Source organism: Athene noctua, chromosome 19 (assembly GCF_965140245.1).
Source record: "Athene noctua chromosome 19, bAthNoc1.hap1.1, whole genome shotgun sequence".
NCBI classification, from domain to species: Eukaryota; Metazoa; Chordata; class Aves; order Strigiformes; family Strigidae; genus Athene; species Athene noctua.
The window spans coordinates 816,843-844,756 of NC_134055.1; the positions used below are offsets into that span (position 1 = coordinate 816,843).

The 27,914-nt window shown below is 49.2% G+C and overlaps 2 protein-coding genes across 4 annotated transcripts in view; one reads left to right on the forward strand and one right to left on the reverse strand.

Moving 5' to 3' along the window:
- The window catches only part of CLUH (clustered mitochondria homolog), a 38,282-nt gene extending 25,880 nt beyond the window's left edge, over positions 1 to 12,402 (forward strand). For both annotated transcript variants that reach the window (XM_074922550.1, XM_074922549.1), the window contains exons 14-26: positions 557 to 709; positions 1,265 to 1,327; positions 2,026 to 2,270; positions 3,028 to 3,112; positions 3,720 to 3,873; positions 4,181 to 4,320; positions 4,413 to 4,493; positions 5,062 to 5,187; positions 5,649 to 5,770; positions 7,118 to 7,211; positions 7,900 to 8,034; positions 9,387 to 9,460; positions 10,543 to 12,402. In XM_074922550.1, coding sequence (XP_074778651.1) covers positions 557 to 709; positions 1,265 to 1,327; positions 2,026 to 2,270; positions 3,028 to 3,112; positions 3,720 to 3,873; positions 4,181 to 4,320; positions 4,413 to 4,493; positions 5,062 to 5,187; positions 5,649 to 5,770; positions 7,118 to 7,211; positions 7,900 to 8,034; positions 9,387 to 9,460; positions 10,543 to 10,711 — 1,641 coding nt within the window. In that variant the 3' untranslated portion in view covers positions 10,712 to 12,402. The remainder of the gene's footprint in view (positions 1 to 556; positions 710 to 1,264; positions 1,328 to 2,025; positions 2,271 to 3,027; positions 3,113 to 3,719; positions 3,874 to 4,180; positions 4,321 to 4,412; positions 4,494 to 5,061; positions 5,188 to 5,648; positions 5,771 to 7,117; positions 7,212 to 7,899; positions 8,035 to 9,386; positions 9,461 to 10,542) is intronic.
- Positions 12,403 to 14,454: 2,052 nt separating this feature from the next.
- The window catches only part of PAFAH1B1 (platelet activating factor acetylhydrolase 1b regulatory subunit 1), a 37,409-nt gene continuing 23,949 nt past the window's right edge, over positions 14,455 to 27,914 (reverse strand). For both annotated transcript variants that reach the window (XM_074922592.1, XM_074922593.1), the window contains exons 5-11: positions 27,142 to 27,348; positions 25,050 to 25,218; positions 22,742 to 22,844; positions 21,711 to 21,939; positions 20,244 to 20,345; positions 19,504 to 19,660; positions 14,455 to 18,255 (exon numbers count right to left, since the gene is read on the reverse strand). In XM_074922592.1, coding sequence (XP_074778693.1) covers positions 18,182 to 18,255; positions 19,504 to 19,660; positions 20,244 to 20,345; positions 21,711 to 21,939; positions 22,742 to 22,844; positions 25,050 to 25,218; positions 27,142 to 27,348 — 1,041 coding nt within the window. In that variant the 3' untranslated portion in view covers positions 14,455 to 18,181. The remainder of the gene's footprint in view (positions 18,256 to 19,503; positions 19,661 to 20,243; positions 20,346 to 21,710; positions 21,940 to 22,741; positions 22,845 to 25,049; positions 25,219 to 27,141; positions 27,349 to 27,914) is intronic.

The following is a 27,914-nucleotide window of genomic DNA, read 5'->3' on the forward strand; positions in this document are numbered from 1 at the left end:
CTGCTCACTCCACGAGCCTTGGGTAAATAAGCTGTGCCGAGGGGAACGTGGTTCTGGCTGCCTGGGCCGCAGGAGTCCCGAGCCCCCACTCTGCCTCAGGTGACGGCTGGGAGCCGCGTGCTGCCCCGTGCTGAGCGCGCCGCTGCGGCCTGGGCTTCCCTGCACGGGGAGCTGGGTGAAGCCCGAGCTGTTCCACCGGGGTGGTGGATGTCTCGACATCTCAGTTGCCCAGTGCTTACTGGGGTGTGTAGTGCTGCTCCTTCTCCACCGAGACATAAGCGGTACGAGTGGCAGGGAGCTGGCACAGGGCTGCAGGTGTTCCCTTGCCGCTGTAGCGCCGTGCTCTGGTGTCCAGCACTCTGCCCACCCAAAGAGCCTTGCTCGGGGTCGCTGGTGGCCTTTGGAGCTTGTCATTTAAATGTCACCCCTGGAAATTGCCTTCTCTGTCAGGCAACGCCTTTTTTCCCCTCTGCGGTCAGATAATTAAGTTTTTAAAAATCGAAATGTTTACCTTCATGTTTGCTCTCAGTAACCGCAGCTTGTATGTGCCCTGCAGGTCAAAGACTGCCTGGATCACACGGTGCTCCCCATGGATGGGGCCACCTTAGCAGAGGCCATGCACCAGAGGGGCATCAACATGCGTTATCTCGGCAAAGTGATCAACTTCATCACCAAGACCCCCGGCCGTGCTCAGCTGGATCATATCTTTGTAAGCGTCGGGCTGTCGGTTAACGCTGCCTCTGACGTACTTTGTGCTGTAGAGATTCCACCTTGGCCACTTGTTCTCTCTGTGTAAAAAATTAACAGCTGCGAAAGTGGAGGAGCAGGGAGAAGGACCTGTAGGTGCTGGATTGGGGGGGTCCCAAATCCCTAATGGCTGTCCTAACATCGGGGGGTTGGAGTGTCCTTCGGGATAGAGAAGCGCTTCAGGGATTGCGAAGCGCGATCGCCGGTAACACGGTTGGATTTTAAGCCGTGTGTTGCTTAAGCTTCCAAGATCCATCAGGACTCTGGATCGAACGGGAAGGTTGTGAGCGTGGCTGCCCGTGGCAGCACCCAAGGGTGCTGAGCTGTGCCGCGGCTCATGGGTGCTGCGCCGGGGGCTCTTCCCCCGCTCTGGGAGCGGTGCCAGATGCGAGACAGCTCAGCCCTGCAGTGTGAGGGCTGGGGAGCACAGACCTGATAAAACCAATTGAAAAGCAAAGTATTTTCCACTGTTACTGCCCACCGACTCTTAACCTCTGTTCTTTATTCCTTTGTGTAGAAGATAGGAATCAGCGAATTGATCACCCGATCGGCTAAACACATCTTCAAGACGTACCTCCAGGTATGACCCGCAGTCTGACCTTTGCCTTGGGGGTCCTCTCGAGTGCCTTTTCCCCTCCAACAGGGAGCTAGCTGTTGGAGGCTCTTCTCTCATCAGGCAGTTCAGGGGGGTTGCTTAGCAACGGGAAGTACAAGCTCATTAGTGCCAAAATAGGTGCAGGCCTGTGTGTAAGGGAAAACAAGTTCCCACTTGAAGGTGGCTTTCCCAGGGAGCCATCATTCATGCTTTTCTTCCCCAGATTCTTACTCATTATGCTGAAGGCTTTTAAAAGTGAAATCACAGCTTGTTTTCCTTGCAATACTTTTTCCTCTTAAACAGTGTTGCTTTTGCCCTTCGAAGAAGCTTTTTTTTTTTTTTTAATTGTGTGAACACTGGTGCATCCCACGTCTGTCCGTGCATGGCACAGCAGTAGGCCTGGCTTTATTCCAGTGTCGGGATCTTTACGCTCTCTAGTTTCTCTGTCCCAGGTAGCAGCCCCAAATGGAACGATATATTTGTGTGTGTGTGTGTAGGTATATATTATCATATCTACGTAATTCTGTCTGTGCTAGTTCCACTTGCAAGTGCTGCCTTCCTCTGCTCTCCTGGAAGATTTTCCTGTTTCCGTAGGGCTGGGTCCGTGTGTGGGGCTCAGGGCTGGGGCAGTGCCTGTGCGATGGTGAGTGTCTCCCACGACTGATGTTGGTGTCTCACTGTAGGGCGTGGAGCTGTCGGGGTTATCAGCAGCCATCAGCCACTTCCTCAACTGCTTCCTAAGCTCCTTTCCAAATCCCATTGCCCATCTTCCAGCTGATGAGCTGGTCTCCAAGAAAAAGAATAAGAAAAGGAAAAACAGGAACCTTGGAAATGCCGATAACACTGCATGGGCCAGCATGACCCCTCAGGAGCTTTGGAAGAATATTTGTTCAGAAGCAAAGAACTACTTTGATTTTAGTCTTGAATGGTAAGTTGAGCAAATGGCCTTCGCTTGGGCCTGGCCTCTCACGAGATGGCTGGAGCTCTTGTTGTTCTTTAACAGGACCTGCCTTTTTTGACTTGTTTTCTGTTTCAGTATAAATTTGTACTCTTGAGGGAGTTTTACAGGCTTATAATGGAAAGAAGCTAGGCAGATTTCAGCACTTCAGGGGAAGTGTAACTGAAATTTGAAACGAGATGAAACCTATGAGGCCAAGGCAGCTAGGAAAACCAGCAGAGGAAGGGAAACCTTAGTGGTGTGGGGGGGAGAAGGCCAGAACCTGAAGGAGTGTGGTCAAAAGATACTCGTCCATATACAGGTGATTTAGGCTGAAGGGAGCTTATGTTCCAAACCCACAGACAGCTTCTCCTGGATCTGAAACAGATGGTGAATTAGGCTGCTGGAGGACGCAGGTAGTGTAAACCAGGGGCACAAGTGACCCGAGAGAAGAGCCGTGACTAGTTGGCTAAATGGGCAAGTGTCCCCTCCTGCTGGGGACAGCCCCCGCTACCAGGAGCTGAAGGCGTTCAGGCTCTCGCCTAAGCTCTGCCGTGAGCTTTGAGGAGAGCACACAGAGGGTGTCAGTACAGAGTCCTGCTGGGCCCCTCTGTAGCCTTGGCAGGCCCTGCCCTCCGCTGGCGCGTCGGGGATCGGTCAGCGCCTGGCGCGGGGATACGCGCGGCGCAGGGATGCCCGAGAGCTGAGCCTCGCCCCGAGAGCTGAGGCGTGCCTCTGGTTTTTGCAGTGAGAACGCTGACCAAGCGGCTGAAGTGTATAATCTACAGAAAATCACCCTGCTTCGTGAAATCTCCCTCAAAACTGGAGTCCAGGTGAGATCCCGTCTTGCCTCCCTTCCCCGCCGTGTCTGGCTCTGCGCGCAGCGGGCGCAGGCTGCGTCGCCCGGGCAGCCCTTTGCAGGTGCTGGGAGCCCCTGGAGGTCTCTGGTGTTGGTCTGGGAATACAGCTCCAGCCCCGGGGAAGGGGGTTTCTGATCTGGTTCCTTTTGAGGAGGAACTTGCCGCGTGTGTCCCCGGGAAGATCCGCTGGCCCGAACACGATTCCGGTGGCTCTGTGACCAACCTGACTCGGGCTCCTGCGCACATGTACTCCCCACCCAGAGAGGAGCAGCTCCGTGGGCAGAGCAGGACTCGAGCTCTCCTCGCTTGAAGAACGGGGCGGGTTTCCCTCCCCACAGCACTGTGGGGGAGTTGGGCTGGGCGGGGTCCCTCTGCCGGGGCTCCAGCACTGGCAGCGCGGTGCCGTTCGGCCACACGCGTGGAGTGACCTACACGTGCCCTCCGGCCCAGCTCTGTCCCCAGGCAGTGGTACAGGAGATGTCTGGGCTGTGAATCCCGTGCAGAATTCAAGGCTCACTTTCCCCTTTTCTTGCCTGTGCCGGGGGGGGACTGTGACCTCTGGTCTTTCTGTCTCCCGCAGATACTGCTGAAAGAGTACAACTTCGACAGCAGGCACAAGCCCACCTTCACGGAAGAGGATATTCTCAACATCTTCCCCGTAGTGAAGCACGTGAACCCCAAAGCCTCCGACGCTTTCCACTTCTTCCAGAGCGGGCAAGCGAAGGTTCAGCAAGGTACGGGCCCGGGAGCCTCCAGCTCCTGGGGCAGCCGCTGGTAGAAAGGGGAGCGGGGGGTTGTGGCACGGCCGCTGCCCTCCACTGACAAACCCCCCAGCCCTTTTGGTGGAGAATTGGGCTCTCCAGGACCATCTGAACCCCCCCTGCTGTAAATGTACCGGTGATGGACACGGATGGGCACGGGGCAGCAAATTCCCTCCCGGTTTTAGTCCTCTCCAGGCTGCACTCCCCCATCACGGGCCAACGCGCTTCCCCGGCCCCACGAGGGGTTAATTAACGTACATACCTCCATCACTTTTCTCAGGTTTCTTGAAGGAGGGCTGTGAGCTCATCAATGAAGCCTTAAACTTGTTCAACAATGTGTATGGTGCTATGCATGTAGAAATCTGTGCCTGCCTGCGGCTGCTAGCTCGTCTCAACTATATCATGGGAGATTATTCAGAGGTGAGCGAGGGCTGGGGCAGGGTCTGTTTCGTCCTCTCAGCCCTTCCCCGTGGCGGTGTGTGACGTGCTCTTGGCTCTTCTGTTCTCTTTAGGCCTTAAGTAATCAGCAGAAAGCGGTGCTAATGAGCGAGAGGGTCCTGGGTATTGAGCACCCCAACACGATTCAAGAATACGTGAGTAGGGGGTGCTGGGGAGAGGCAGCACCTTGTGTGTCCGCCTGGAGACTGTGAGCCTTAACTCGTGTCTGGAGAGCAGCTGCATTCTCCTCCCCTCTGCAGCCGCCTTCCCAGAATCCTCCACTTTCATCATTAAGTTTTGTATTTTAGGATTTTTGCAAACCAGATACCTCAGAATTTGTGTTAAGTGTCCTGCATGGTCCTACTTAGTTTGGAATTTGGGGGTTTTGTCTGCAGAATGTTTATTAATTCTGCTGGCTTTTGCCCTCCCAAAGCGCAGTCGGAATGTCATACACAGGTCGGTTTTAAAATATTCCTTGAGCTGCACAAGGGAAACTGAAATGAAACACTTTGGCTTCCTCGGCGCTGTCTTACGCGGTGCCTCCATGGAGCTGTGAATGAGCCAGCAGGCCTGGGCTTTTCAGAGAGGCTGAAATGCTTCTTAACTGTAAAGGAAGATGTTTTTACTTGTGTGCAGCTGAGGAGAGAGGAGGAGAGAAGAGAGGAGTTTGCTTTAGAGTGCTAAGTAAAAGCCGTTAACGCTGGGTTGCTGCTTGTGTTACAGATGCACCTGGCTTTGTACTGCTTTGCAAACAGCCAGCTCTCCACAGCCCTGAACTTGCTGTACCGCGCACGCTACCTCATGCTGTTGGTATTTGGGGAGGATCACCCAGAAATGGCACTCTTAGATGTAAGTAATCTTTTGGAGATTAGAAGCTTGAAGACTCTTAAGAAACCTCTTGGCCTTTGAAATGTCCCCAGTGCTGGCTATTTACAGTAAATGTTTGGGTGCTTTTTCCTGCCTGGGTTACTCCCAGTTGGCGCCATTAGAAGGGGAAGAAAGGCGTCTGACCCTTCAGCTGGGAAGGGGAGCCCGGAGCTCTGCGCTGGGGCACTGGAGCCGTGGGTTCGAGCCTGCAGTCCTTGGGCAAATTCCCTCGTTCAGCCTGTTCCTGCTCCCTCGCTTAGACCAGAGGCAGCTCCTCTCTCCTGCCTGGCTCGTTAGGACCGAGCTCCCGCGGGGAACGGTCTCGTGACACGTGCTGTAGAGATCCCCGTGGGGCCTCCCAGCAGCGGGGGGTGGTACCTGGGCAGCGATAGGCGCCCGCTTTGCGTTTGCATCCCCAACGCCCGCGGGACTTCTCTGCGCAGAACAACATCGGCCTGGTGCTCCACGGCGTCATGGAGTACGACCTGTCCCTCCGGTTCCTGGAGAACGCGCTGGCCATCAGCTCCAAGTATCACGGCTCCAAGTCTTTGAAAGTTGCACTAAGGTGAGGCGGGGTGGGGCCGTGTCCGGCTGCAGCCTCGGAGCTGGGGAGCTGGGGCTCGTCCCGGCGCGGGCTCCCCGGGACTGCCGGGCTGCGTGGGTCGGGGTCACCGCGCAGCTTCTGAGTTTGCTGTCTCAAAGACAGAAATCCCCCGGTCTTACAGGGAATTGCGGGGTCTGCTGTAATGCTGGTTGCCCCAAAAATCTGTCAGGATGACCCTGGTCCTTGTGGACTCAGTAAAAAAAAAAAAATAAATATGTGGCGAGTGAAGGTTGGAGGGCAAGGCTCATGTAATTACACCAGGAGACTGGGACGATACGTAAACACTTGTATGTAATTGTTGCAGCCCTCAGGGAGCTCTCTTTGAGAAGGGTATAATTTGCTTTTGTCCTTTACCATAAAGCCTTGTATTTGAATAAAATACTGAGCGGCTCCCCTGTGTTTCCAAGGGAGCTGTGAGCACTCAGCACCTTCAGGATCTGCTCAAGCACCCACCGCTCCTCGCTGCTCCGGCACTGCCCTTGAACACAGACCTGCCTCGCTGTCAGCCAAGCAGTGGCCCACTCCTAATTACTAGTACCACATTGCAACCCATCTGCTCTTTGTCAGGGTGAAAATAAATCTTCTTAAGCACCCGCAAGAGTCTGGTTTGTTTTCCAGGAGTTGATGGATATGCATTCTGCAGAAGGCATCTTCCCTTCCCTTAGCCCAGGGATGCTTGATGAGATTCATCACCTCCCGCAGGGTAACGCTGCCAAAACCAGGAATTTTTCTTTGATTCCAGAAATGCCAAGGGAGCGGAGGCCAGGCCAGGGCAGCTCTCCCAGCTGGAGAGAGCCCAGGTGACTTGGGTCCCAGCTCTGCCACAGCTTTGGTTGTTTCTGTGCCGCAAGAAATTTTTTTTAATTATGTATGTGAATAATCAAGTAATTCCCACGTTTGCTTTCTAAGAAAGACAAAGACCTTTTTTTGAAGGTAAGGGCTTATGGCTGCTTCCTCCTTCCCCCGTTAACAAACCAGCCCCGGGGTGTTCCCATGGATGTGCTGCCTCTCTTCAGTTCGCTGCTGTGGCCTTCAGCTTGCCTGGGTGCAGGAGGAAAAACCCCCCAGTTCAGTCTTTACTTGCGGAGGTCACTTCTCAGCATTTCAGCAGAATCCGACCCACATCAGCGTGGTGTATTCACCGCGGGCGGGCTGGGGAGCAGCAGCTCCCGGGGGCTGTGTCAGTCAGGTTCTGTCTCGCGCTGACTGGGGCCTCCGACCTGAGCGCTGTGATGTTACAGTCGTGCTGTGGCACAGAAACGTTTCCGCTCCGCAAAAGCGCCTCTCAACCCTTTTTCCTTCCCGCAGCCACCACTTGGTAGCCCGAGTGTACGAGAGCAAAGCGGAATTCCGGTCGGCTCTGCAGCACGAGAAGGAAGGCTACACCATCTACAAAAACCAGGTGGGCAGCGCATGCCGTGGGTCTGCGCCGCGGGGAACGAGCCCGCCGGCCACGGAGCGGCCTCGGCTGGGAGCTCGGGGAGGCCTTTGCCACAGACGGCTCGGGGCAGGCGTCCGGGAAGGGACAGAACTGCTGCCCTCTACAGTAACTGATGCTTTTGTGCCAAAAGTCTTTGGGCGGCCTCCCTGCGAGTTCCTCCTTGCTGCGCGCATCGCCGGACAAACTGCTGTTGGCGGCTTGGCCCCGTGTCCTGGCAGGGCCCTGAACGAACCGGTCTGTTCTTCAGGTGTTTTGCACCACCTGCCTCTTAAACACCAGCTCCAAAGGCGTTCGGCCGTTGAGCTGTTCCGTGGGCAACACCTTCCCCCGCTCGCAGCCCTCGCTGCACCTCGGCCCGGGCTCTGCCTCGGCACGTCGGCGGTGACTCAGCGCCGCGGCCCCGGCCGGGGGATGCCCCTCGCCCCGCGAACGTGCTGCTACTCGATGGGAACGTGTCACCTTCAGGAGGCTGCTAGAGGAGTTCGTTTGCTTTCTGAATGCCAAGGCAGGCGAAATCCAGCTCTGAGTTTCTGTGAGGACGTTGAGCCAACAGGGACTAACAGTGCTCCCTGGTTTGGGTCCTGTTCTCGCTGGTAACGTTGTACACTTTTTTGATTTATTTTTTTTTTCTCCTCATTTCTCTGCTTAGCTCGGAGAACACCACGAAAAGACCAAAGAGAGCTCAGAGTACTTGAAATACCTGACTCAGCAAGCCGTCGCTCTTCAACGCACAATGAATGAGATTTACAAGAACGGCTCCAACGCCAACATCGTGCCGCTGAAGGTAAGTGGGGGGCGAAGGGACACGTGTGTGTGTGTGTGCGCGCGCGCACCGCCAGCTCGGGAGGTGGCAATGGCTGACGTGGTGCCACCGGTGCGGACCGAGCGTGTCCCCTCCGCTTCCCGGCAGAGGCACTGGGCGGGGGGGGTGCGGGAGCCGGGGGCGCCTGTGCTCAGACCTGCCCCTGGGCTGACTCACAGCTGCGGGCAGGTTGCTCAATCTCAAAGCACTTCAGTTTTCTCATCCTAAAAAAAACCCCACAAAAAACCACCAAAACCAACCAAAAAAATATCACCCAAAAAATCCCCGCGGTTCTCCTGCCAAGGATTCTGTGGCGCGGGGAGGCCGTGGGGGAGCGGGGTGGGAGCAGATTGGGCCGAACCCCCCCGCCCCAGCGAGGGGAGCGCCGGGCAGAAGGGGCAGGGCAGGGCCCCGGTCTCTGGGAGCTGTTGGGTTTTCCTCACTGCGGAGAAGGGGAGCTGAGGAGTTTACAGCAGAGTGATCTGAGCGTAAGGACCTGGAGTCGAGTACATGGTCAAGTCCAGGAACCAGCGTCCACCTGAGAGGCTCAGACCCCTAAAACAGCAAGAAAGGCTGTTACCCGTGTTTGTAACACTTGGAGGGGGGAAAAAAGGAAACCTCAAACTAACACACTTTGACCTGACATCTGTATTTAGCTGAAGTCCCACAGAGTTCAGAGGGGAGGTTGCCCACAGGGACTGGCTGGGCACCTCTAGATGCTGCTCTTCAATTTATGGGTAGAGAGGGAGAAAATATGAATTATGCCACCTTACACTAGCACACGTCCTGGTTTCAGCCGGGATACAGCTAATTTTCTTAGCAGCCGGAGTAGTGCTGTGTTTTGGATTCAGTGTGGGATTTGGTATGAGAAGAATGTTGACAGTGCACTGATGTTTTCAGTTGTTGCTCGGAGATCAAGGACTTTCCAACTCCTCGTGTGGGTGCCCAAGAAGCTGGGGGGGGCACGGCCAGAGCAGCAGCCCCACGCTGCCCCGGGGCCGTTCCAGCTGCCCCTGGTCCCGCCGGGGTGCCGAGGAGGGTTGGCTGGGAGGCGGCACCTCGCTTCCCGGGATTGCAGTCTCTGGATCTCCTCTTCTCTGGGCTCGCTGGTGGGGAAGGGGCTGGGCATCAGTCAGGGGGTGCTGAGCAATGGCATTGTGCATGACCTGTATTTTTTTATCATCATCATTATTTTAACTTTATTTCAATTGTTAAATTGTTTTTATCTCAGCCTCTGAGTTTTACCTTTACCCTCCAATTCCCTCCCCTTCCCCTGTTGGTAAGTGATGTCTGGGTTTTGACTTTTAAAGCTTTTTTTTTCTCTTGCACTGTAGTTCACGGCTCCCAGTATGGCCAGTGTCCTGGAGCAGCTCAACATTATCAATGGAATTCTCTTCATTCCACTAAGGTAGAGCGATCCCTGCGGGCTGTACCGTTAGGAATCGAGGGGTCGGTCTTTTTGTATTATCTGTGTTCCCGAGATGGCTCAGACCCGGCACTTCCCTTTGCCTTGTCACTGCACCAGACTCTGGAGCTTCCAGGGATGTTGGGGACCTCTGCTCTTCAGGCAACACTAAGCAAATAATGGTGGAAATTGTCACTTCTGCACAAAAATTGCCTTTTGAAGGCGCTGGGTCCCCTGAACGCTTCCAGAGGGATGTTGATGGTGTCCTTGGGCAAACCTTAATGGTGCTAAAACCCTCCCCCTTGGAGGAACGAGGCTCTTTCTGAACTGTGACCTTGAGCTTGCAGCAGGGATCCGCTCCCAAACCCCCCCGAGCTCTGCGAAGCCAGAGGAGCTCGGGCGCGTTTCCTGGGGAGCTGCCCCGGGGCCTGTTCTCGGCCCCTCGCCCCGGCAGCCAAGGGATGGAGGAGGGATCGAGGCTCCGGTCGGCTCCTGTGGAGCGGGGGGTGAAGCACTCGCTGGTCTCTGCCCGGCAGTGAGCGGGGCTGGGCCGCGAGGGGCAGCTCCTGCTCTCCCGTGGACGAGGCTCCGTAGGGGGGTTGTGGCTTTCAGCACCTCCTGGGGGTTTTCCTCCCCCATCTCCCTGGGATTTTTTTATAAAGAACAAGAGCCAAGACCATTAACACTCGCCCTGATTATCACCACCATCAGCTTTAAGACCACTCTAAGCAGCAGTACTCTTAAATTTTTTTCATTTATTATAAATTGTCTGTTAAACATTTTAGTTGAGAATTTGATTGGGGTGGTGGTGGAAAGAGATTCTTCTAAAGCTGTAAATAATCCCTGAGGGTAGAAATTCCCCGGAGGCTGCCTGGCCCCAGGCAGTGGCCACCGAGGGGTGATGGCCTGGAGCCGCTTGGGTCAAAGGCAAAAGGCAAAGGAAGGGCCCAGCCTGGCAGGGGGATGGCCGAGGCACCAGGGCCTGGCAGCGTTTCCTCTGCGGTTGATCAGGACCTTGTCCGGGTGCTTCACACCGTGCCTAAAGCCCCTCTAACGTTTGCTACCCTTCCTGCTTTCCCCTTCAGCCAAAAAGACTTGGAGAACCTTAAAGCAGAGGTGCAGCGACGCCAGCAGCTCCAGGAAAGCATAAAAAGTGGCGAACAGCTGGAACCAGAGGACAAAGCTGTGGAGGAGAAAGAGGCTGAGCCAAGCATGCCTTCTGCTGCGCTCCCCTTAACACAGAGCTCTGCTTAATGTGTACCTCGCTTAAAAAAAAAAAAAAAAGTTTAAACCACCCTTTTCTGAATCTGACCCAGGGTCTCGGATGCCCCTGGAGCAGCTCCTCCTTTTTTGACAATGTTATTGCACTGGTACAATTAATACACAATGCAAAGAACTAATCTGAGAAATGTAATCTGTCTGACTGAGCGTGGGTCTGCCCCGCGGAGGGGAAGGGGCCAGGAGGCAGCAGCATCGCAAGGCCCAGCCTAGGTGAGCGCAGCCCGAGGCTGCCCTGCCCGTGTGTGTGTCGGTGTCGTGTGTGTGCGCGTAGCATCAGTTATTTCTACTTTGTACATACGAATTCCAAATGGACTGTCTGGAGGCGTGTAACATTTCTCAGGTCATTTTTATGTTGACTAAGGACACGGCTTTGCTCAAACAGTACAAAACCAGCCCAGCCACTGCTCAGCGTTCTTGTAAAACGTGGATTCCAAGCCAAAAGATTTATTTTCCACCACCCCCCCCCCCCACCCCGGTCACTCCCTGAGTTGTGCTAAGGAAAACGAAGCAGCCATATTTGTATCGCTCAGATGCCTGAAGCCTGTAACGTGTGTGTGGAATGGGGGAATGTACAGCAGCATTTTCTACATCAGGATATAGCCATTGGATTCCTTTAACCATTTTTTTTTTTTTTCTACTTTTGGTTGGCAGTTTGGCAATTCAGTGGGGTTTTGTAACATTCACAGTCTAATTTTCAAGGTAAAGATATAGATAGAGATATAGAGAGAGATATATATATATATATGATACTCACAGTTCCACCTCTGCTCCGCTTGCAGCTGAGTAACTTGGGATACTGTATCCAAAGAGTGAGGGCTTGATGTTCAAAGCGCACAAACTTCCATTGTGGTGGAAACCCCAGTGCCTAGGAGAGGGGGCGAGGGCATCAAACGAGGTCTCAACTACAGTGATTTAGCAGGAAACTGGGGCCCGGGGAAAGGGGGCAGGAGAAGTCAGAGCTGGGGCCTTGGTCTCATCTGCAGGAGTGACTGTACCATGGAGCTGATGGGCTTTAGCGGGCCGGGCGCGTCCAAGCAGGTTGGAATCGTCCTTCGTTTCCCCCAACCTGCCACGGCCCAGCGGAGGGGAAGGAGCTTCAATAAAACCCCGAAACTGCCCCAGCGCTGACCTCCTGTTTTCGCACTCTGGCTTTCTGAGGGGTGCCAGGGGCGTGTCTGTTGCTGGCAATGGACGGCCCCGGCCTGGCCGGTGCCACTGAAGTTGCCCCCGAGTCCCCTCCCCTTCAGGCAGGGCCCGCGCCGCGGCCGGGGGTCACCGCCGGAGCGGAGTGTCCTGTCCCGAGAGCTGCAGCAGAACCTGTGCTCGGCCGCAGAGGAGTCGCGTCTCGCGCCTTGGCCGGGGGGCAGCACCCCCCGTGCGTTTGCGTTTGCTGCTTTTACCGACCTTGTGGAGAAGAAGCGCTGTCCCTGGGCTCTGTCCCCTCTGTCCCCTGTAGCTCCCGGCGGGGGGGAGGGCAGGAGGGGAGCAGCCTCCGTGCTGCAGGAGGCAACAAAGCGGGAGTCTGACTGCGAAAAAAACTTGCTCCTATTAGAAAAATTCTGAATTTCCTGGAAAGCAATCAATAAATGACTACAGTGCATATTTCCTACAAGATTTTTCTTTTACTAGTGTCTTTCGGTCCATTAAAAGCTTTTTAAACTGTTGTAGGTACTTTATTTATTGGCTTCTTTACAGTTGGGCGTGTGGTGTTGGACACCCGGAACCCGGGAGCCAGCCGGGGGGGGCTGGAGGCTGTGACAGGCCTGAGCCCAGGCGCAGAGCTCGCCTCTCCCTGCAGGTATTTGCTCTCTGTGCCCGGTTTCCCCTTCCCTGGGTGCTGGGTGGTTTTCCTGAGCTGGGCAGCAGCGGAGCCCAGAGCTCTGGGGCCAGTGGCGAGGGGCCACAGGCACTGGGACCCCTCAGCCCGCTGGGGAGTTCACAGTTAACGCTGCCTCTGCCCTGCCCACCCTCCTCCTCCTCCACCAACACATCCCTGGCAAGGGAATCACTTCCAAAAGATCCAGGGACAAATCGGTACCAGAGCCACAACCCCGAGCGGCCGGAGCTGCCCCGCTCGCCCGCAGCAGCGCAAGGGCCAGGAGCTGCTTCGTCCCGGGCACAGGGGCCCGCTGGGTTTTTGGAGTCATGAAATGACGCTGAAAGGTGCAAACGCAGCTCGAGCGCCCTTAGGAGTTGTTAAATAGCTGCGTTTGACAACAACCATTCCGGGTCGGGGTGCTCCGTTCACATGTTCGTAAATAAAACTGAGTGTAGGCAAACTGACCCAAACGGGCCGAGGGCTGAGCCGGGCGGGAGCAGGGTGGGCGTTCAGCCCAGGCCGGGACAACTCACCCCTGCGGTTACACGTGTCCCACCTCCTCAGCTCCTCTTGGATGGGATTTAACTCCCCGGCGAAGCACCGGCCCTTGGCTGGTCCCGCCCGGGAGAAGCAGCTGCAGCAAAACAAAATTATTTCAGAGAAAGATTAAAACCGTCAGCAACCCCGAAGGCGACCCGCAGCAATCACACCGGTTTGACCCCCCCTGCTCCCCTTGCAGACGGGGCTCTCCCGCACGCGCCGGCAGCGGCTGGGCCGCGCGTGGAACACCCGCAGCAGTTGAACCCTGCGCTGCGCTGCTGACCCCACTCTCCCTCCAGCACTGGCCAAGAGCCCCGTACCTGTAAATATTCAACCCCGTCTGCTGGAAAATGCTTCAACACCCCTCAGTGCTCCAGGAGAGCGGGAAGAGCCGGTGGGGAGCAGCCCCCTCCCTCCCCCTGCAGAGCCGCTGTCCCGAGGGCGGGCGCTGCCCAGGCGCGAGGATGAGGGGGAAAATGAAATCCTTCGACTACCCCCGTCGCTCTCAGCAGCTCCCAGGGGAACGCCGCGCTGCGTTTGCAAAGGTGCAGGTGGCTCCTTCCCCGCTGCTTTTCCCATTTTCAGCTGGGTTTCATAAAAGCCAACCTCCCCCAGAGCCATCCCCGGCCTGTCCCTGTACCCCGTAACGGTGCAAGAGGCTTCCCGGAGCCACGGGGGCTCCCGCCAGGGTCACAGCCCTGACCCCCCACCAGCCACAAAACGCACATTTCCAGTTCGCTGACCCATTTGTGAGCAGCACTGGGCAAGTGCGGCTGGATCACAAGGGGGAAACAAAATTAAAAAAAAAAAAAAAAAATCACCAAAGTACAGAGCAACAGAGACACAGCTACAAAAGCAGACCTCACCCCCAGGCTGCAGGGGCTCAGCTCCCCGGCCCTGCTCGGGACAGGGCAGGGGGTTCCGGCCAGTGTCGGCACCACCGCTGAGCAAACACCGAGCGCTGGCTCCTACCGGGGCTGGGCGGAAGCAGGGCTCAAGGTGAGGGGGAAAAAACCAACCCCGAAACACCAAAACCAAAACAAACCGGGGGAAAGGCAGCGCTGGGCCCGGGGTGGGGAGCGTGGGGGCTCCCCCAGCCCTGGGGTGGCTACACCCGCTCTGGCCAGAACCAGATTAACTAAAGCCTTTCCTAAGACCTCCCTGCACTCTTAACCAGTCCAACCTCCGACCAGTCCAGCCGGAACCAGCCACCGTAAAACGGCTTCGCACTTCCTCGGGCCAGCACAACCTGAAGTAAGGCAGCAGCAGGGGTGGAGCAGAAGCTGAAGGGTGAAACACCAATAGCTTTTTTCAAAATAAGTTTTAATTCTTGCATCCAAGGAAACAAAAACACATCTAGTTTTATATGCATTTAATAGTTTACCAATTGGTACAATAAGATTTTTTTAATATGCAGAAAACATGAATAAATTTTGTTTTACACAGTCTGAGAGCAACAAATCTTACTGTAAAACACAGAGCAGTATTATATACATTCCTTTACTGATTTTTTTTTTTTCCTTTTTAAATTGTGTCAATAGCTTCAGTTAACTCCTACAGCCTGGGAACTGTTTTCTCCAATTGCAACCTCTAACATCGCTCTTATGAAAAAATTCAACGTTTGCCTTCATGTCAATGTCAGGATCAACTTCTAAAACTTGAAGATTTTGCTAACTTATCTTCAGAATGAACTCGGGGAAGCCTGAGGGATAGGCAGGACAAGAAAGCAGCTACTTACATGACACAGTGGAAAGATAAAAAGGCCAGTTAAATCCAGTTGTGACTTGTAAATCCAACTCAACCTTCCCCGCTCCGAACACGTTTATCCCACCCTTTATGCACGGATTCTCGCTGGAAGATTCTCGGTATTGACTTTTTTTAAATACACTGGACTTTATGTACAGCTGGACAGCAAATAACTCATTCTAAGTGTGTTTTTTTTCCTTCACTCAACTCAGTAATTTCTTTTTTTAATATTCAAATCATTAAAAGGATTATCAAGCCACCACTGTCTACAAAACAAAGTATAATCTTTTTCTTTTAAATAGCTTTCACGCGAGTCAAAAGCTATTTAAGAGTGATATTATCAGGCAGTTCACATAAAAACAGGAGGAGGCAAACAGGAGAAGCAGGGTACTGACAGTATAAGTAGACTGGGCTTGGTGAGTCTATAGCCAAAGCTTCCAAAATACTACAGTGCTCCACAGCCCTTGGACAACTTGCTAGCAACTAGATTTTTTTTTTTTTTCTTTTTAATTAGTGCCCCGGGCACATCATTGGTCACACCATACACAAAAGCAGGACGGTTTTAATTTTTTTTTTAATCTTCTAAAGTGCAAGATGCTATAAAACATCAACTTCCAGATTATGTCTAAACCACAATAAGTGTTGCACTTTTTCGAATGCATCTAAGACTTCCTGGGCACGTTACTTTAGTGTGGCACTGGAATGTCTGTCTGGTTTTAAGCCAAAAAGTCTGTATTGTCTATTTGGTAACACGGTCTATAAATGGTTATTTTTAAGCGATGCCAATTTTAGGAAGGAAAGTGGCAAAGCAGCAGTGAACCTCTTAAACCCCCTAATAATTTCATTTTGTAATCCAAACCAGTAACCTCATTATTGTACTTATCATCACAGGAAAGGCACAGGATTAGCTGACAGAAAACATTGCAAATAGTGGAAAAAGTCCAACACAGTGCGATACCAGGGAGCGACACTGCAGGAAACCCTCACAGACCCAACTCCTGTGTTGCGGCTTTCACTTTTTTTTTTTTTTTTTTTTTTGTCTACACAGGGCTTTACCTTTTGATCCGGCCAGGACCATCCCTGAGATTATTCACTCACTGCTTACTGAAGGAGAAGGTTGCAAACCGCAGCGCAGAAGGACTTCGCGGAGCGTTTCTCACAAGCAATTAAACGCTGCTTACGACTTCAGTTGTCTGTCCTTGTAAAGAGTGGTAGCTAAAGGGAAAGAATGCAGCAGACAACTTCCACTTAATAGGTACCTTTAATTTCTCATTCATGTTTATGAATTATGTACATGAGCGTGGTTGACTTTTATACTTAAATAAAGTTTACAGGTCCTATCAGGAACTAGACGGATGTGCTACTTTACAGTTGCAGATGCACCGAGGAGTTTTAAGATGTACTTACTACCTGTGTATCTGGAACTCTCAAATAGGACAAAAAAGCAGCAAATTTTTCCAGTCCAAGCAGCTAACAAACAAAAAAAATACTTTATTTGTGCATGCTTAACTGCAGAAGGAACACACACTGAAAGTTACATAAACCACTGGATTGAAGAGATTAGCCTGAATCTTAAACTGGCTCCACAACCCCACATCAGAACTCTCTTCCCCCCTGCCCAGAGGCCAGGCCCCGGTGCCCAACTCCAGCTCCCCCCAGCAGCGGGGTCCTCCTGGGGGCCACGGGAGGAATTAACCCCACGCCCCTCACCGCCTGACTGCGGACACCCGCCAGCGACCCTGCGTTGGTCAAGGATTCGTCTTTTTAAAAGGGACAGTTTTAAAAGCCACATTATTAAACAAAACGGATAAAACAGAGCACAAATTCACCTGTTAAAACATCAGACTGGTACTTCATTATATTGTAAATTTTAACGTGGATTTTTAAAAAGACCTGGTTAGTTTGATAAGTATTGTAGTTCTTAGTTATCTACAACGGAATTTTGTCACAAAAATGCTGATTAAAATATTAATTTATAATATTTCCATTCGCTTCAGATCAAAATATGTAACTTCAGGGATACGCAAATTAAAAATTGTATACACCAAACAACATAAATACTCGTAACCAAGCTGGGCTAGTTTTGCTGACAGGATTTGGTTTGGATTTTAAATGTTTACTTGATAGCATCATTCCCAGGAATGGACTTTGTTTTGTTGATGGTGCTTCGTTTTTCTGCCATTATAATCTGAGTCTCAAGGTATTGAGCGCTTTCTTTAAAGCGCTGAAATACTGTATCCCAAGATATTTCTCAATACGCAAACCACAGCACATTTTCATACAAGCCACATTGTCTTGTCAAGGTAAGCACAACCTCATTTTCAAAAGGGTTTCCAAGGAGGCACTAAAGAAACTGAGAAACCTTCGTATGCCCCAACCTCCTGCAAGTGAGTAAGAGGGAAGTAAAGGTACTTGATCCTGCTGTGTAATAGGAATTGCACATCTCTAACAAAACACTGAAAGCAAACAGCAAGTTGTACCATGGCAGTCATTTGGGAGATTCAGCTCTATGGGAAATCAGATCACTAAATTCTAGTGGGATGGACAACTCCTCCTGGAAGTTCGTCTAGCATTAAAAAAAAAAAAAAAACCTAAACAAAAAAACCCATTTAAACTTAGTTTAACAGCACAGCTTAACCATTGAATGACCAAATAAAAAATAAATACATTTATCACATCAGCTGCTACTAAGATTTGTTGTCTTATTTCAGGTTTACAGTTAGTTATATAAATATACCAACCCTTGCGTGATAGGAGGCCAAAACAAGTGTATTCTGTTGATTTGGCAAATGTTTCATGACAAATATTCCAGAGTTTAATTAATTTCCATTAATTACATATAAGGTTCAGAAGATTCTGAATTGCAGCCTTATTATCTAGTATTCTTAGAGAAGATTTATTAAGCACACTTAAGTGATGTTACATAGATACACATTTCTGAAAGAGCCCTACAAAACTTTTCCCAAATGAGGTCACCAATTCAGGCACCAACAGACAGCAGAAAGAAAAACAGGTATAATTATCCGACATAGAACGACACTGTCAACTATTCAGTTAAGTGCCCTATTTCAATTATCCAACTTCTGCCTTCTTAGGTCTGATGTGACCAATGCCAGCCCATGTTCTTAAACCTATGGTACTTCTAGACAACGTATGTAAATTTACAGTATACAATTTGGATTCACCATGCATGAATACTTTGTGTGTAACATTTAATAAGCTCAATCTACATCCAGAATAATTTACATGAAAGGACAATATTTATTTAAACAGAGCTCAATGGGTAACCATGGTATCTGAGTGCATCCAGAGGAAAAAGGGGTCAAATGTGAATTCAATCAACGGCACTCCCACACTTTTACTGTTTGATCTACACTTCCAGTAACCACATACGGTGCCGTCTTGTGGAAATCTGCGAGGAAAGAAAAGCTTATGTTAAGAACGACTCCAAAAGTTCAGTATTTTCCACTCTCACTGAATGTCATTACTTTTTCCAAAAAATTCAACCAGCTCAAAGTCTAAATTTCAAAGTTCATCATGTCTGTAGTTCTGAAGGCAAATTCTCTCATGCAAGAATTTTGTAAAGCATGAAAATCTACTTTTGGTTCAGTTCTAAAGGAGCTTTCATGGAAAAGAAATCAAGACAAAGTTATAATGGAGAGGAGTTCAAAACACCTCAAATGGATAAAACTGCTGAGTACTACCAGCAGACAGAACTGCATGTAAGAGGTATTCAAGAGCCAGAAGTCAAAAACTTCTTTTTTTTTCTTTTTGCTGTAGACAGTACAGGCTGTGAGCTACTACTTAAAACAAATGTGAAGTGTACTGTTCCTCAGGAGATGCCAAAACACTTCATACACACAAATCAGTTTGGGAGTGGGTCAGACAGTGCTGGTGAGTTTAACCAGGAGGAAGCAGAACGCCTCACCGTGTGGAAAGGTTCAGCAAACGGGCTGTGAACTCAAGCAGCCAATTCCAAGGTCAGTCAACCCATGACTGATCAACTGGTAATTTCTCTTTGCCCCTCTCTGGTCTCCAGCAACTTATGAGTGAAGGCAGAAACCCTGCATTTCGATTATCCCTGCAAGTTTGATCAGGAAACCTCAGGAGCCATTCCCCGGTTCCCTGTAGCCCGACTCACACAGCTTCCCTGAAGAAGCTGTCAACTGCCAGAGGAACACAGAGAAAAAAAGAACAACAGCACGGACTCGGGAGTAAAGCTAGCTTTGCTGAACAGGGAGGGGTTGGGTTGGGTTTTGCCAGGGCAGGGGGAACTAATGTCTACCAAGATCTGGTTAATACCAACCAGGAATGCCCAGGAATTCAAAGTACATTTTTTTTTTTTGTTTTGCTTTATGCCACCTCCCAACCTCTTTTTTTTTTTTCCCCCTGGGCAGGCATTGGCAATACAGCATGCCCAGATGTCTACACACTCCAGAGCACCCCAGCAGTGAACATCTTTATCCAGTGTGCAACAGTAGCAAGAGAAGTGGAAAAATCCAGCACACTCGAAATTCCTATCTGTCCTTATCTGATTAAATTACACATGGGACAAAGCTTCACTGCAATCCCAGCGTGAGGGTCTATCTCAGTGCTCAGCCTCAGCTGGGGAAGATGTAGCATGATGTGGCTGTGGCTCTGCAGCAAGCACAATACATACCCAAAGAGGTAACAAAGTGTTCGTGCGCATTGAGGGTTTTCATGCATCGCTTGTTCTTGAAGTCCCAGACACGTAGAGTCTTGTCATCAGCACAGCTCAAAATAAATTTTCCCCCAGAGTGGAACAGAACGCCACGTACCCAGTTATCATGGCCCACCTTGTGCATAAGGAGAAATCAGTGAGCAGGTGCGGGCTGCGGGCGAGCAGCCTACGAGTGACACTAGGGCGCCCAGAGCGACACCCTGCGCGGCTCCCGCGAGGGCTGCACCGGGCTCCCGACAGCCCAGCCGCGCCTTCTATTATTACATCTTTATCAGCGCTACCAACAATGTGAGTTCCTGTCCTTGAAGGCAAACAAACAGAAGCGCTCATGTGACCTGCGCTGATTCTGCTCCCCACGCCCAGCAGGGGCGCCCAGCCCGGCCCGAATCCCGCGGGAAGGCCCACACGGGGCAGAGCACAGCATTTCCCCCCCAAATTCAGCTGATTATCAGCATTTCTGTAACTGAGCTACTCCTCACAGGTGCTACACCACAGCACTCTTGCATTTTTTTGATTCTTAGCATTTCTTACCAACAAGAAATTCTGAACTATAGAAGCCGTTAAAACTATTTCCAGTGTTTATCTTATTTCAGTAACTCGGGCTTCTCTTGAAAATGTAAGCATGTAAGATAATTCATCCCCTTAAAACTGGTTTTACATCTCAGCTACGACCGCCAGAAAAACACCAGTGAACTTACGAGTGTCATAAGGCACATGCCAGTGCTAATGTCCCACATCTTAATGGTCTTGTCTCTGGATCCAGACAGCAGAAAAGGCCCAGGCTTGCCACTCTTCTTAGTCTACAGAAAAGTATGGTTTAAGTTATGGCATATATGGGGGGCGGGGGGGGGCGGGGAAGAGGAAGGAGGAAGCAGATCCCTTCTGAGAGCTCCTTCTTAGTAAAAAATAAGATCATATGCCAGCTTACAGCTAATAAACTGCAAGTGCCAAAGCTGAGATTCAGAGCATTTTGTTACTAACTTCAGGAGAAATAAGCCACAAAATAAAAAGAATCACGCAATCTGTAAAGAGAAATGGCTCTATGTCCTGCTGATGCACCAGGCCAAATACTGCTGTGAATCCACCGTTGGCTCCTGCGAGACACCCTCTTCCGACCGCCGGCACGGTTCAGGCAGAGCCTCAGGACAGGGTGTGAAGGCCAGCCATACCTCTGTCCGCATTCTTCATGAAAAGTAATGCAGCGAGTTTCAGAATTTGTGAAGAGCTCCTACTCTGAACTCGTTTCTGTCTGTGTCACGCCCAGCGGGGAGGACAGACCCGCTCCCAGCACCTGCCCAGAAGCACCAAGCCCCGCGGGAAGGGCGGCACAGGGCGGCTCGCACCAGCAGAGGGCACGGGAGGCGCCGCGCAGCACGGCGCCAGGGGCAGCCAGCCAGTGGAACTGACTTTTAATGGCAAGATTATAAGGATCTGTTAAGGATGCAAGACATAATTTGTAAAATCCATCACCCGATAAGTCCCTGTCTTCAGTGTATCTACTCTTCCCCTTGGGGATTTGCGTCCTTTTTGAGGAAGAGGCCAAGACAGAAATCCTTGGGGGGGTTTAACTAGAAATTGGAGTTAATTTCTAGCTCATTTCTTCTACACTGTGTCACTCTTTGAAGGAAATTTTTTCTGACCTTTAGTCAGCCTTTCTTGAAGATTTAGTGACCGAACCAGAGAAGACCTATCTGTGATGACAGAAACGGGGATTTACTTGCCTTCTCTGTGCACTAGGACACGGCGGGCAAAGCTGAACCAGGGCGACACACCCGAGGCACCTTCACTCCTGAGTCCCTACGCCCCCCCCAGCTTTCAGCAGCTGGGCGTCCGTAGAACCGTCACGTTACGCCACCTCTCCCTGCTGACATATGTGGAAGCGGCCCTGCTCCCAGGCTCCTCAAACAGAGCACCTCTCCACAGGTCCCTGCAGAGGGTGGCTCCTGCTGTTAGCACACACGAGTGTGGATCCTGGGAAGCCAGGACGGGGGATCAGCAGTGCACCAGGTATGCCCTGCACACACCCCCACACACCCCCTCTATCTGCCAAGCACTTTGAGAAGGAAGCTTAGCTGTTCTAAATACTGCCCAGAAAGTTCTACACAGAGCATAGTCAAAAAATAACCCAACGGTATGTGTTTATTTAACAGCATTGGAAACCTCACCTCTGATCCCGTAGCTTCTGATATGGTGGAGTACGAGCTCTCAGGAGCCCAGGAAATGCATTCTACCACGTGCTCGTGTTCCCGGAGCTCAGCTTTGCATTCCTTTGTCGCTACCACCCAAACACGCACTGTCTGGTCATTAGAACAACTGGCAATTAAGGTGCCATCCTGGTTAGGCCGCACCATGCGCACCCATTCTCTGTGACCCGTGAAAGTCTTCACACAGTAACTATTCAAAAAAAAGAGAAATACAGCGTGACTCAACCTCACAGTAAAACCATTACACATGCCTCTGAAATTTAAGGATGCTTGAGACCTACTCTTAGAAGTCAAGATAAAATATTTTAGCATGCACGTGCCCACCCTGGATGATGATGTACAAGGGCATAAGACAGTTCATGAAAAGGAAGCAGACATGAGAAAGAAATGACAGCTAAGAACTGGCAAATCCTTGTTAAGGTAGAAAGCAGGAAGCTTGGGGAAGAAAATAAGTTGACATGACAGCTTGCATTAAATAGGTATTTTAAGAACAAGTAGAGATTTACAGGTCATTCAGCCTTCACCTGCAGCTTTTAGCAAATGGATGGATTAGAGACAACTGATGAATGAAACAAGGAAAAAAACCCCACAAAACACACCACCACCACCCCGCCCCCCCCAAAAACAGAGCAGATATCTTGATCTGTATCAAAAAGAGTAACAGATTTCCCCTCCCTCCTCTCATGCACCCTTTAAACTTGTGGTTAACCACTGCATTTATATTCCCACCTGGTCCTGAGTTACAGCGTTCTACCCTCACAGCTCCCAGAAAGACAGCCAGTTAGTTTTAATTAGTCAGTACTAAAACCTAAAACCCTGTGCTTAATGGTCTAAGGCAGAATCCTTAAGTGAATTACTCTAAAGGGCACACTATCATACCTCGCTTCAAATCATGCTTGCCGACACTGCAGATTTATGTGGCCCGTTGCCTATGAACAGTGGTTTAGGCTCGTTTGGTTTAGGTGCTGAGGTTTAGCCAGGACTGCACTTACCCTGTTTGGACTTCCCACATTTTGATAGTTTTATCCCTTGAGGCAGAAACTATATGATCTCCATTGGGCATGATGGCTACTGAAGAAACATTATGATCATGACCTAAAAACAAAATCGAACCGTTATTAAGTGGTACTGCGACAGCTTTTACAGAGCACACAGGACTTGCCACTCTTTCCTCTTGGGCAAGTAGCTACAGCAGTAGTGCATGGTTTTACGGAATAATCTCTACATGTAAACTGGGGTTTTATGACATATTCATTTACAGTTTTAGAAACCATACAGCCCAGACACTGAGCATCTTTTTAAATGGTTTTAAAAATCTCTTTAAGATGTTTCAAAGCCGAACACTCACCACTGCAAGCAACACTTCTACACAGCTACAAAAGCTGGTAGTTTAGAACAGAGCTGCTGCAGTGACTTGTCTTTAAAATGATGGGTTAGGTCTGATTACAGTATGCTGATGCACTGTGCAGACGTTTAAAAGGAAAATGGGCCTGCAGCGAGAGGCATGCCAAGCCTCACTGCAGAGCTTCATGCTAGAAGACTGAATGTTTCCAGACATCTGATAGCAGGTTTTAAAAAAAGAAACACTGTGCTGGTTTGATTGAAGAACCAACTGTACATGGGACAGGAGCTTCTACTACTGCCGAGAGATGCGAGAGGAAGATGATCAGTGATGATCCAGGACAAAGCATCCGGGTCATTTCCTCCACACAAACTCCTTGTGACCTCGTGCATGTGGTTTCAGCTCTTGACTTCACTCATCCCACAAGCAACAGGACATAAAGGGAGATAACAGACTCCGTAAAGACTATTCATTTCCACCATGACAATACTTTAGAACTTCAACTTCCCAAAGTGGCAAACTTTGGAATGAACTGGTTTGAACTTTTAGTATTATCCAGAACAAACTGTTGGGTAGGGTATTTTGACAAGTCCAGTGTACAAGCTTGACTATTAACAGTTCGGACATAATTCATGCACCTGTCTTACTTTAAGCTCTGCAATCGGGATTAGGAATTAATCTTCTGAGATCACTAGTTTAGAATATATATAAAATTATCAACAGATTACAGTAATTAAATGGCTTCCTTTTTTTTTAATCTGGAGAGCTGATGTTCTTTTTTCCAAAAAGTTCCAGACAGTAATAAGTTGCTTTTTTCTTTTATTGGCAGCTACACTGAGTCTTGCAAGCCACATACTTACAAGGTACAACTTCACAATTTTCATTTCCATTTTTTCCACTAAGAACTCAGAGCCCCTGGTGAGCTCCTACTAAAAAGCAATCACACCCAGTGATCAAGTATCTGAAGGGGCAGAGAACACCAGTTTCAGGGCAAGTACGGAACTATACAACTCCTCACTGCAAAGATTATTTATTTCTTTTTACTTGAAATTGAGTTGGAGGGATGTAACTGGCAACACACATGAAGCTGGTTCACCCACGCCCATGTTACAACACCCACTTCACAAACCCACACATACTGCACGTGTGTTCATACAGAAATCTTTAAAGGCCAGAAAACCTCCCCTGTGGCACTCCTGTATTTTCTTCCTATCAGCCAGCTGCAATGCCTGTTCCTCTACTGTAGTGCTCTGTGGTGTTCAAAAAGCTGTGTGCACAAAAGCCAACAGCTTTCCGTTTTCTTTGGTACATATTGTGTGTGTGTTTTCATAAATCTCAAACATGCTCCATTCCCACCCACCACCTTACAAGAAGATATTAAAAGCAAGACAAGCAGCAGTATAAAAATGCTTTTACATCAAAACTATAAAATAAATAGTTGCCGTTAATATTAGAACCTCATAGTTGTGGCTGTTTCCCATTTTTTCCCCTGGCTTTTGAGCCTAACGCAGAGGGCACGTTCATCTGAAATGGGACCACCACGAAAGCACGGGGCTGCGCCGCCCGGAGAACAGCGCTGGCACCGCCTGCCTCCCTCCTGCGGCACTCCATCGGGGGGAAACAGAGGGGTGAAGGAGGCAATTTTTTTACTGATTTGAAGGCACAGTTTTATTGCCTAGTAAGCTTTTAATTTTTAGCGTTAAACCCCTCTAAGTGCCATTTCATTTCAGTATCATTATGGGATGCTTCCCACAGCATCATGCACTGCAGATCTCAGATGCTATTTTCCTCCGTAGACCTTAGTTACGGAGCACTCAAAGCATCGAAATATCCCCCCTCTTTCGGACAATACTCTGGTTTATAACCCCTTTCCACATCAGTGGTTTTCCTGGATTAAAAATAAATTAAAAAGTCTCTTCACTTTACAGACTGCTAAATCAATTCCCTTTATACCTTACCATGCATAGTTCTGATGCACTCAAAGCCCTGGAAATCCCATAGCTTAATGGTCATATCAGCAGAACAGGAGGCCAACAGTTTGCCAGTGTGGTCAAAGGAAATATCTTGCACAGAGTCTGTATGCCCCTTAAGGGTTCGTTCAAAGTCTCCCGTCTCATAATCCCACACCTGACAAGTGAACAGAAAATCCGTTAACAGCAGCCTATTACTCTTTGTATTCTCCAGCCTTACATTTGCACTCTGCAGGCCAGTCTGGCACCTTATTCAATAATTAATTGAGCAAGAGACAAAGAAAGACAGCCCTAAAAAGCCTAACAGCATAGAAAAAGAAGCATTATTTTATATGATTTTGTTACTTAGAAATTAACTGAATTCATGAATCTTGAAAGCCGTTTTTCAGCTAACTGAAAGCATTACAAACACAGCAGGAAAACAAGTCCCACTGTATCGAAAAGTCTTAACACCCAATACCCTTAAAAATAAAGAAGATCAACTCATAACACACTGGACAGAAAAACCTCACTGTACAGACTGTTTTTCCCCATCCCTTTCTATGTACTTTCTAAGCAGTACAGACCATTTTCAGCTGGTGGGGAAAGCATCACCCCCCCAAGCTTTATTGTGGCTCCAGAATTTACCTGCTGCTTCAGAACCAAATAGCAAACATTGTGTGTCCTAAAGAGCAATATTCAGAACGCATTGCTTTAGGGATGATAATCCAAACCACTGTCAAGTTTGATACGCACACATTAGATTACAAAATTTGTCAGACATTAAATAAACGCTTGCAGTTAATAACTGCAAGATAGCACGAAGTCCTCATTCTCACCTCCTAATTAAGCCAGTCTTCTATCATCTAACCGCAAACAAAAGCCTTTGAAACAAAACAAGCTCCTACAGATTTTATTGTCTCTCAAGCACAAAATTAGACATTTCATTTTAAATTCTATCCTAAACAAAAAAAAAAACCCACACAAACAAAAAAACCCCACCAACAGAAAGAACTCATCATCCCAATAGATTGCAAATGACTGGGAATGCAACAGTCAGAAACTAAGCTACACAGCTTGACTTCAAGAATAAGGAAATCCATACAGTGTATCCGTAAGAGGGAGCAAACCCAGAGCTAATTAGGCTCCTCCAACATCTGACACACAGAGCTGTCACTGTTTCAGCTGCCCTGTCTGCTTGAAGAAAAAAAAAAAAAAAAACAAAAAAAACCAAAACCACCCCACAGTCCTCTATGTTCAAGTCTGTTGCAGAAACAAGAACAGGTTAAAGCTTTTCATGAACTGATCTGGCTGACAGTTTTTATTTTCATCTCCTCCAGCAGGTAGCCACTATTAGAAAAGCTTGCACTTTTAAGCACATCGCTTAATACGCTATGCAACGTTTTCCAGAACAGCACTTTTCCAAACCGTTTCCAAACCAGCACCGAACAATGCGAAGTCTCCTTTGTTGGGACAATTCCCTTAAATTGTGACGTTCAAACAGCAACCAAATGCACGATCATGTCTTTACTGGATGCTAAAATGAGAAACTACTTGCCTACTACAACAAATCTCTTCACGCCACTGTACGCTGCAATAAAGGCCTAGGAAGACCATTTAAAGTTACTGGAAGTCACTGGGACTTGCACGTCCCATTTAGAATAAACGGGAAGAACTAATTTGGAGTTAGCACAGCTGCATAACCACTTTAACTCAGCTTTAAAAACTCAGATGACTTGAGGCAACCATCTTCCTCCTCCTCCTCACATCACTACTCTATACATTATGCTGTCCCTCCCCTGCTGATCCCCGCTGATACTTTTTCTGTTTCTCCAGTCTCTAAATCCACACTAGCTTAATTATTTTTTCCTCAAAACAAGCGTTAGTAAAATACTCTTGAAGATATTAATTGGACAAGCATAAAACTAAAATTTATAGATTACACGGGACGTGATACTTGAAAGAACCTTCCCCACGGAAGCTAAAGCGGAATCTGAAAGACTCGTCCACCCGTACAGCGCGCGTCCGGCTGGACGGACTGACGTCACGTATTGCACATCCTCTGACTTGCTCGGTTTCGTTTTCTGTAGCAAACACGTACCTTTATTGTGGCATCCTCTGAAGCAGAGACCATAACACTGAAAACTGGATGGAAAATGACTCGAGTGACAGGACTCCTGTGTCCACTCAATGCATACTTCTCTGGAGGACGAGGAATCCACTCTTTAGGGTCTCGTTTCTGACCAAGAGGTCCACCTGATGTAAATTCTTCCTTAGCTTCATTCAGCTTCGATTCTAATTCCATTACCTAAATTAACAAATTTTAAAGAGACCAATCATTTCTAGTTTTATCTAATACCTAATTCACCTTCATTCAATAATCCAAATACGAACTGGCTCCCAAACTCACAGTAAAGCAAAGATTGCACGGATCCAAACGGATTACCAGCATTCAATAGTGCCAGTATTTCTAAAAATCAAACCTAAATTAATCATTTATTCTTTAATAGTTTAATCAATAATTCATTGTTCTCCAACTTCCCAAATATTTTGACAGGGAAAAAAAAAATTTCTACAAAATCACGTTCACTCAAATACTGTACAAATGTTTGAGCTACTATTTTGACAAACTACTGAAGGAGGCTGTGTTAAAAAGGAATGCTACTATTGTGATCATGTTTTGTACCCCGGGACAGCATCCATGTTAACCAACGGCAGAGAAACTGGAAGTGTAACAAAACCCCAGACAGAGTAACCCTTACAATAGATAGGTCTTTATTGTTAGGAGAGTGATTTTTTTTTTTTTTTTGGCTTTTAATACACTCTAGATCCATTGAAGCCTCACTAACAAGAGTTCTGTACTGTGCACTTGCA